The following is a 10,469-nucleotide window of genomic DNA, read 5'->3' on the forward strand; positions in this document are numbered from 1 at the left end:
GGAAGGAAGGAAGGAAGGAAGGAAGGAAGGAAGGAAGGAAGGAAGGAAGAAAGGAAGAGAAAGAATAAAACAAGGGAGGCAAGAATATAGACAAGCAAGTGGTGTAGATAAACAATAAATGATAGACAGGTGCATACATGAATAGACAGCAATCTAGAATTCAATAACACAAATACTCAGTTGGAGAGACAGCTCAGTAGTTAAGTGCATTGGCCGCTCGTTCAGGGGATCCTAGATCAGTTCCCAGTGTCCATGTGGGGCAGCTCACAGCTGACTCTAACTCCATTTCCTGGGGATTCAGTGCCCTCTTCTGGCCTCAGTAGGCACTGCACTTATGTGCACCTCTACACACACACACATACACATATAAATAAGAGTAAAAATAATTTAAAGGGCATCTACTAACTTCAAATCATTACAAGACTTCAGAATGCAAGGTATGAAAGAATTCTAAAACTTGTCAGGAAGACTATATTATCTTAAGGGCCTGAAAATACCAATTCTCTCAGCTGCTAGTAGGAACACGTAAGAGAGCAGAGGTGAGGCTTGACATTCTGGTTCTTGTCAGGTCCAGGTCTGGGACATGAATGAGATCAGCAGGCTACTGGCTGAGGACGTGAGTTGGGGAATGGGAGTCCTCTGAGCACCTGGATCTGATGGGTCCTCTTCACTGTTTCTGACGGCTGAAGCTGAATGTGTAGAATAACACGTGTGGACTAGTCCCAGAGCTGAGTTAACCTCTCCATCCTCCTGGAAAGCACTGATAGCGATCTGAACAATTGAAAAGGCAGTCAAAAATGTTAAAGCCCTAGTTGAACAGTCAAGAGGGCATGACCACTCAGCAGAGCCTCTCATGAGTAGACTACAACTCTCCACTCACCACAGAAATAAGGAAGCACCATCAGGAAGACATCCAAGAACTTAATACAGTTGAAGTCATCGGTCACAGTCCCTACTAGTTATGGGACTCTAGCAAGAAAACAAGCAAATCAGAGAATTGCAACAAGAGAACAAAGAACCGTGAACATTCTTGGACTTTGATGAGCTCCTGTCTGCCTTGGAACTAATAATGAGCATATACTAAAGAACAAAAGTTTAGACTACTAATGGCTAACGAAAAGATGACCCATGTATACAAGAACAACACTCTAAGAAGGTGCAAAGCACAAGTCGGCCAGATCATGGAGAGGCAGCGGCAATGAGGAAAGCCATTGAAATTGACAAACATCTCAGGAAATAGTGGCTCCTGAGAGGCTCTGTCCAGCAACTGATAGAAACAGATGCACAGATCCACAGCCAAACATCAAGTGGAGCTCAAGGAATTTTGTGGAGGAGTCGGGGATACAATTGAGTGAACTAGAGAGGCCGAGGACACTACAAGAAGAACTACAGAGTCAACTAACCTGGGCCAGGGTGGGGTCACAGAGACTGAACCACCAACCAAAGAGAACGCAGGGGCTGAGCCTAGACCCCCTACACTCTTATAGCAGGTGTACATAGAAGTGGAAATTTCTGGTTTCTTTGCAGACTCAGTCATGCCATGTGATGTTTTTCTGGAAACTGTTTTATGAGAGGATGTGTTTTTACTGAAGCAGACACATGGGAAGATGCTTTGTTGAGAATAGACTCGTGGTATTTTTCTGGAAGCTGCCTGGGAAAAGGGCATGCGATGTTTTGCTACAGTGAGTGCTTGAGAGAACACATGGTGTTTGGAAAGGGTATAAATATAACCCAACAGACAGTAGATGGCACTCTGGCATTGGCTCGCTTTGCCAATCTTTGCTGGTCTTTGCTGGTCTTTGCTGGTCTTTGTTGGTCTTTGCTGATGATGCTATGTGGCATTGTTCACCTTGCCTTCTTCATTGAACACCATTTGCCCTGACTTCATAGAGAGAAATGCACCAAAGAGTGTCTCCTGGTATTCTGGTGGCTTCTTGCCACTTCTGCAGACTTGAGCCCATTGGCAGAGCCTTGCAGTTTCTCCTGGATTGAGCTGCTGTTGCTGATTCATGAACAGTGCTTGTGAGTGGATCAAGCTACCACTGCTGATTTCTGATTTGTGTGAATTGAACTGCTGATATCCTGACAACAAAGATGCCCAAAAGAACTATTTCTAATCATTTCCACATCCCCTTTTGGCCTATTAACTACCTCTGGTGGGTGGTGGGCTAGAAGGGAGGTTAAAGTGTTTAAGAATCCTTGTTAAAGTAGGTTTTGAAAAACCTAAGCCTACATTACAGTGTAGTCTTCCTGTGAGTCCCCTAACAATTTGAGCAGAGGCTGTCGCTGACTCTGTTGCCTGACATTGGGTCCTCTTATTGGACTGCCTGGTTGGGTCTCAATGGGAGAGGATGTAACTAGACATTCCAGAGTGGGGTGGTATCCAAGGGGAGCTTCCCCCTCTCTGAGGAAATTTGGAGGAGGGGAAGAGGTAAAGACTTGAAAGGACTGGACATGGTGGAGAGGAGGGGTACTGAGATCAGGATGTAAAGTGAATTAAAAAAGTAAATTCTTTTTTGTTTTTTGTTTTTCGAGACAGGGTTTCTCTGTGTAGCCCTGGCTGTCCTGGAACTCACTCTGTAGACCATGCTGGCCTCAAACTCAGAAATCCGCCTGCCTGTGCCTCCCAAGTGCTGGGATTAAAGGCATGTGCCACCACTTCCCGGCAAAAAAGTAAATTCTTAAAAAAAAAAAAAAAAGAAAGGAAAATAAATTGACAAGCAGCCTGGTTCAAGGAACAGAAGCTAAACTTTCACCTCAAACAGGAAAACAAGGATGAGAGTATTCTTTCTGATAACTTGAGAATCTTTTTTGAACCTCTCAGAGGACAATGTGACATATTTGTCTGCATTAGTGACTAATAGTGACCTGAGTCTGAAGAAGTTTTCTGTGCAGTCATTAAGACTGGCCCAAAAATGGGTGGACAGATGAGTGAATATAAAACAATTTCAACCAGCTCCTTTTCCTCTGTAGTATGTTCAAGTACAGTGGCTAAGAGACAGAAAAGTGTGTAGTCAGTGGCCATAAACACGATTCAAAACACAACAAGAAAGTTGAAGCCAAGCTTCTGCTGAGCAGTGGACAATGTTCATGACATGTAGACAGTGTTCATGACACTGATGAGCACTGTGTAGTTTCAGAAGCGCTATTGGCTGCCTGGGTGATACATAGATCAGCTCGAACACTCCCAATAAGCACTTGGAAATCCTTTGAACACAAGCTTGGAAATCTTGAGTTATCCCAACTTTAAAAATTAAGTTTTTCCATGGTCTTCTTTCATGGAAGGTCTTCCTTCTAAGTCACACTCTCCCCATTCAATGTCAGAGTTAACAAATAGCTTCTGTACTATGAGGCTCTGTCTTAGTTGCCACCCACGGTCTCCTTCTTTTAAATTCTCTGTCAAGGAGATGAAGGCTGTAGGGATGGATGTGTTGCATGCACCACAAATAGAAGGGATGTAATTATATCTAGTTACCACAACTTGCCTAGCCAGCAATGATTCCATGATATGAGTATGCAATACCACTTCAGGATGAGAAAGAGTAAGAAAGACAGTCTTATATAAACATGTTCAGTAGGTTAAACGGCATTGAAAGAGCATGTTTAGTGTTTAGGTTCTCAGTGAACAACAGAACTGGCTTTTCCTCCTCTCTACCTATTGTTTAAGAATACTAGACAGTTGACATTCTTAATGTAGCAAGATAGGAATGGTCATCTCTAAGTAAATAGTAAATTCTTCTGGCTCATGGGATGTCCCCCTCCTTTTTTTTTTCAATTTAAGAAATTGCTTTGTGATACTTAAAAAAATAAGTGCAAATTCTAAAAACAAAGTTCATTTGGTCTTCATAACCAGTAGGATTTTATTTACGACCCGTGGCTCAGAAAAGAGCAGTGGAAACATGCCTCCACAGACAAATTCTTTTGTATTTAAATATACATATTTACAATATGAAACCTTTTGAAAGCCAGGAGATACAGAAATGCATTGAATACCAACTGAAACTTAAATCACTCTTATTTTGTAGTGATTAAAATAAAAGGATAAAATATTGTGACATATGCCTAAGTACTGTGTATTAACTACACATTAAAATTAGCACAAATAGAAAAAAGAGAGTGGAGTAATTGTTCCAAAGCACAACAGAAAAATAACTTTTAAAAACCTGACAAAATTAATAATTTCATGTAACCAAAAATTAAGGTCATTATTTTATACACACAATCTTTATTTCTTATATGTTAAATGTGCCAGACATTGCAATTTAGGAAAAGAACTAAGAGCATTGAACAGGGAAGGATTTAAACTCTAAAAGATGGACAGATCATTAGGGGAGGACAGATGTTAGCATATCTTCTCTAGGAAAGAGAAAAGCTTCAGTAAGTCACACCTGTGCTACAAAGTAGCCGTGATTTTGATCTAAATACTGCTTCTGAAACATGTGATGCTTATAGTATTGACAGATAAATACAGATTATTTGCTTGACTAAAAATAATGATAAAAGCATACTGAGATGGTGAACAGTAGTTACATTTTTATCTGCCAAGGGAGAAGCTTGTAGATGATGCCTAACATTGAATAAATCAAGAAGTAGCAAAGCAAGCATGTTATTTAGGGATACTATAATTGCCAATAGAATCACAGCTGAAAAAATAAACTTGGTTGACTTGAGGAGTAGGAAAAATGAGAAAGCAGCACAGGAGACGTTCTGTCTTCTTTATAATCTTTTGAAAGTATTTCTAGGAAGGCTAGAGAGATGGCTCAGGGGTTAAGAACACTTGCTACTCTTGTAGAGGACCCAGATTCAATTCCCATCATCCGTACTGCAGCTTACAACTGTTGTAACTTCAGTTCTAGCAGAATCTGTTACCCTTTTCTGGCCTTTGTGTACACCTGCATGAATGTAGTGCACACCATACACCCAAGCATTCATAATAAATATTTGAAAATTAAAAATAAAAGCATTTCCAGAGGTGTGGCCCTTGAAACGCATACAATATGGTGAAAGAAAATCTTCTTTAAACAAATTAATATACATTTATAAATAAAAATAATTATAATGAACATTCAGAATGAAAAATTACTACGAAACTTAAAATTGTAAAAAGAATGGGAATACAATGGCATCATGAAATTCAAGGGAGAAATCACAATGTTTTTATTATTAATTAACTATGTGGTACAGCCAGCCCTATAGTGCATTTACACTGTTTTAAATTCATAATTTTAACACTATTTCCCATATGCTAACACAGATTGTGATATAATAATATGTTACAGGTGGTGGGCCCAATGAAAGAAAGGTAGTCTCTGAGGTGTGCAGGGGATATTGAGATCCCAGCCTTCTTGTGCCACCTGTGTATGCGTATGTGTATGTATCTGTATGTGTGTGTGTGTGTATGTGTATGTGTGTGTGTGTGTATGTGTGTGTCTGTGTGTACTTTGTGTGTGTGTGTTTGTGTGTATGTGTATGCATATCTGTGTGTGCAATACTCCAATGGGCCATACTTTTTAATGAAATGATGACCTTTGGATCCTTCTGGTAACACCAGCAAAAAATATAGTCATTACATCTTTTTTGTTTGACTGGGATAACAAGGGAGGCTTATTCCTAGGGAACCTGAGCATCCTGAATCTGGTGACTGACTAGAGCAGGAATACTCAACCTGTTGGTCATGACCCCTTTGGCAAACCTCTATCGCCAAAAATATTTACATTATTATTCTTTTTTTGTTTCTTAGTTTTTTTTTGTTTTTTGTTTTTTGTTTTTTTGTTTTTGTTTTTTGTTTTGTTTTGTTTTGTTTTTTTGAGACAGGGTTTCTCTGAGTAGCCCTGGCTGTCCTGGAACTCACTCTGTAAACCAGGCTGACCTTGAACTCAGAAATCTGCCTGCCTCTGCCTCCCAAGTGCTGGGATTAAAGGTGTGTGCCACCACTGCCCAGATATATTATTATTTATAACAGTAGCAAAAATATAGCTGTGAAGTAACAATAAAAATAATTTATGTCTGGGGTCACCAGAACACAAAAAACTGTATTAAAGGATTGCAGCATGAGGAAGGTTGAGAACTACTGGGCTAGAGGGCTGCCTGCTGGCATTTTCAAATCTTGTTATGACTACACTGTCATCTAAGATTCTTCCAAACACAAATTCATCCTTCTTCCCACTCTCCTGCACTTGATAGATCCCTCTACATTTTTGTTACACATGTCTCTCTGAACACAGTTTGGGAGACCTCAGACTACCACCACATCTGGCAGTTTATCCTCTTGTTATCTATTGTGTATGAGCAAACACTGAAGCCACATGAGCAAGCACTGTATCCATAGCTCACTGCAACTGCATGAGCAAACACTGCAGCTGAATGAGCAAACACTGCAGCTGCATGAGCAAACACTATAACTGCATGACCAAACACTGTGGGCACATGACCAAATACTGCTGCTGAACAAACACTGCAACTGCATAAGCAAACACTGTGACTGCATGAACAAACACTGCAACTGCAGGAGCAAATCCTGTTATTGCATGAGCAAACACTATAGCCACAGGAGCAAACTGTATCCATAGCTCACTGTCCCTGCAGCTGCATGAACCAACATGAGACCAGACAGTGGTCTGACACGTTCATCTTCCTCTTCATGTATTTAAAACCTAGATCATTTCCTATCTCCTCTGTCTTCACAAACTTGTTTCTGCCTTAACATGACACGGATCCCTCTGCCATCATCTCCAAGGAACTCAAACACACTAAGCACAATGTAGGTTTGGGGTAGGGGATGTCACTCTGGCCATCTGTGTGTCATGGGGCATGAGGTCACACTTCAGTCATAATACACCACTCATTCACTAGTTTCAACCCTAAAGCCTCTTTCATAATACTGGTGTCCTCTGCTCTGACAGGTGACCTCCTAGGAAGTCTACTTGGTCCTTTCCTTTCTCCCTCATCCTGTTCTCCCCTGGTAGTCATCTGTGAAACTGGGGGGGGAAAAGCATACAAAAATAAATTAATAAAGAGGTACTACCCATTCAAGCTCATCCGGAAAAAAAGAAGTGCCCAGTGATGTCAAGATAGAAAGTAATTGTCTCCAGACACAGCGAATAAGAGGCAGAAAGAGTCCAGACTACCACAGCTTCAAAAGCGATTCTTTTCATTGTACTCCTCCTATGAGCAGCTGCTAAAAGAAGGGGAAGGATGGTCCTTAGCAATCTAGGATTCAAGAGGATGTGGCTGAAGTACACAGTCTCTGTTAGTGCCAGGCCCATTATCCTCCCAACTCCAAGTAGAGTTAGAACACTCCAAGCTCCGGGTGGCAGAAATGGATTTCCTGTTTGCCCTGCTGGATTTTGGGGTTGCTTTTGGTATCATTTCATATTATGCTCCGATTCTTCCATTTGGAATAACAATGTTTACTCCGTACCATTATACGCCAGCAGTGCGTATCATGTTTACAGCTTTATAGGAGCTCACCGATGAGACACTGGACTGTTATACGTCTCAAAAACTATGGGGATCTTTGAAACTGGACTGGATACATCTTATAACACCTTCATGAGCCTATACCGACAATGGATGGAAAGTTACGACTTAAAGGGGGATGTCTTGGGGTCTCAAGTTGTTCTTGGGGTGTCAAGTTGTCAGTTTGACAGATACGTCAGGGAGAAGCATTTCTGAGCATGCCTGTGGGAGGTTAACTTGATTGTATTAACCGAGGCTGGAGGATGCAGCCGCTGTAAATGTCACCGTTCTCTGCCTGGGAGCCTGGACTACATAACTGGAGGAAGAAAGCTGAGCAGCAGCAGGCATGCCTTCGTCTATCCGTCTTTCTGCTCTGTCTCCCGATGCTGCAGGAGATAGGACTGGCAGCTTAAGCTCCTGATGCTTGGCCTCCCCACCGCGAGCCAGCTAAGCCCTTCCTCCCCTAAGCTGCTTTTGCCAGAGGATTTTATACCCAAGCTGTGATGCAATGGTACAGTGTTTCACTTTTGCAAGACAAAAGCATTTTGGAGGTTGTTTCTGTGACAACCGGGGTTTATACTCGACCTTTCTACACTGTATGCTTTGAATGATGGTGAAGACGATAAATTCTGTTATATCTGCTTTACTACAATAAAGGCAGTAATTAGAAAATGGTATATAAACGGTTACTTACTTCTTCATCTCCTCTGCGTGAGGGCATCAACAGCGTCTCCATGGTCCTCACGCACCATGTCTAAACACTGTCCCTTCCTTCCAAGGTGTCAGGAATGCTTCATCCTACACGAGTAGACAAATCTGACTTTCCCAAACCTACTGTTCTCTCCACTCACATTGCCTGGATGAAGTCCATCATTCTTATCCCAAAAAGTCAAACAAATGTCCTGGTGTTACCCCAGCAACTCCTGCTCCCCCTCCCTTTGCATCATTCAACAAGTCCATTGTGAAAACGTCTCTAGTCTCCCTCTGCGTCACTACCATCTTGTTAACAATTTGCCCCTCTGTGTTCTGCCTCACAACTGACTCTCTGCCACCAGTTTCCTGTTATGTGTCTACACTTCCCTATTTTATTTAAAAACCCCCAACCAGAGAGGTGTAAATGGTATGCCTGATCACCTCCTCTATTTACTTATTTAGATTCCTCCCAAATCTTGCCTAAGTAATTATAAATGTGACCACCCTAGCTACTTACACAGCCTGTTCAGCAGGCTGAAGAGATGACTGAATTCAGCCTGCCTCTATATCCAGCATCCCAGGCACACACTCCATAACTCCCTGGCTTGGCTCCTGCTGGCCTTCTGCGTTTTATAGATCAGAGGTCTTCCACAAGCAAGCAGTGCTTGCCTCTCTGTAGGAATTGCCATTGCGCACAGCCAGTGTTTTCTTATTTTCCTGCCTTTGCCATCAGATGCTGAGTCCCAAGAGGAGCAAACTAGGTCCAGGTGTTTCGCTTCTGCTCTGTGGATTTATTGAGCCGATACCCAGTGTAAAGCACCGTGTTAGATCTTCCCGTTTTAGACAGGTGCCACGGAATGATGTTTGTTGAGCTGAATTTGACACCTTTTCAATTTAATTAGCATTCACTAACCTTATAGTACCTGCAGAATGCAAGGAAGAAGTTTGAAATTCCTTAAGAAGAGGAAGAAATAACCCACAGCTCTGCAAATGAGAAGCCTTGGAGAGAGAACTGGGAGTCCAAGAGTTTGCTTCTGAGTCTGTGAGAATTCAGACAGTAGATTTGTATTTTGGTTTATAAATTTTCTTTCTCACTTGTTTAGGTGGTGTAGGAGGGGCTAAGGTGGGAGGAGTAAGGAGAGGAAGAGGAAAAGGAAGAGGAGGAGCTAGAGAGACCAGAGATGTAGGAGGATGGAGAGCCACACAGGTATGGAGAGCAGTCCAGGGTAACAACTTATATTAAGCTAATTGGGAAACACCTCTAATTGTATGGGCATATTGTTATTGTACATTACCAAACATATAAAGCCTTTGATTAATCTTTAAGCATTAGAGTTTCATTGACTACAGGGCTTGCGTGGATGGCCGGGATGGTCTGGGCACAGCCCAGCCTTGCGGAGACAGTGTGGGAAATCCCACACTGACATCTCATGGGTGGCAGGGCCAGTGTCTCTGACCACCTGAGCGGACAGCCCGAGCTGAGCAGCAGCAGGCGGTATGCCCCCACTCAAGGCTGCAGGCCTAGGCTAGTAGGGAACATGGCGGCTGATTAAGAAAAGCCAAATTGAATGCTGCCATTTAAATATCTCCCGAAACAAGGTGGGAAGTCTAAAGTATAGTAATATCACTTGAGAAGTCTCTGGGTGTCTACACTGGGAGTAGGATCAAGCCAGTCCACAGTATGGCCAGGGAAGCTGCTCCCCCATCCTAACCAGCCTACTGCCCCTCTCAGTAAAACAGGGATGCTTGACATAAGAGTTGGCCTGTTGACTGACATCTATGAAATTTCAGTCCTGATACCATCAAAACTCCCCAATTCATAAGGAAACCCTTGAAGTCAACTCAATTATTTCTGAGACACCGTCATCTCCCACTGTTCAGGGAACCAGACTTGGAAGCGCAGAGGGGCACCAAGCATTCCAGAATGGGTCAAGAGCATTGTGCAGATGCCAACTCCTCAGGGACAAAGCACTGGATGGAAACAGTAGTCTGGTACCTCCAAGGGGGTGGGGGTGAGGGGCTGCTAATCAGCTGAAAAACCCAGGTAATTTAATATAAAAGTTTCCTCATTTTTAAAATTGTATTTTATTTTTATCTTATGTATATGAGTGTTTTGCCTGCATGTATTTCTATGCAGTACATGAATGTTTGGTGCCCATAAAGACCAGAAAGGGTATCAGGCACCTTGGAACTGGCATTACAGATGGTTGTGAGCCATCATATGGGTGCTGGGGATTGAACCATAGACCTTCTGGAGAGGGCAAGTGTTCTTAACTGCTGAGCCTCAGTTTCTTCATTTTTAAGTGGGAATAAGAGTA

General features: G+C 42.3%; 1 protein-coding gene across 5 annotated transcripts in view; it reads right to left on the bottom strand.

The window, feature by feature from the left end:
* Cdca7l (cell division cycle associated 7 like) overlaps window positions 1–8,779 on the bottom strand; it is a 60,389-nt gene extending 51,610 nt beyond the window's left edge. For 3 of the 5 annotated variants that reach the window (XM_028773189.1, XM_028773188.1, XM_028773186.1), the window contains exon 1: window positions 8,153–8,467. In XM_028773189.1, coding sequence (XP_028629022.1) covers window positions 8,153–8,194 — 42 coding nt within the window. In that variant the 5' untranslated portion in view covers window positions 8,195–8,467. Of the gene's footprint in view, window positions 1–8,152; window positions 8,468–8,668 lie in introns of those variants that run through there. The other 2 variants (XM_028773187.1, XM_028773190.1) reach the window with 2 other exon arrangements.
* Between the last annotated feature and the right edge of the window lie 1,690 nt (window positions 8,780–10,469).

This window comes from Grammomys surdaster, unplaced genomic scaffold, assembly GCF_004785775.1.
Source record: "Grammomys surdaster isolate TR1022 unplaced genomic scaffold, NIH_TR_1.0 223, whole genome shotgun sequence".
Lineage (NCBI taxonomy): Eukaryota > Metazoa > Chordata > Mammalia > Rodentia > Muridae > Grammomys > Grammomys surdaster.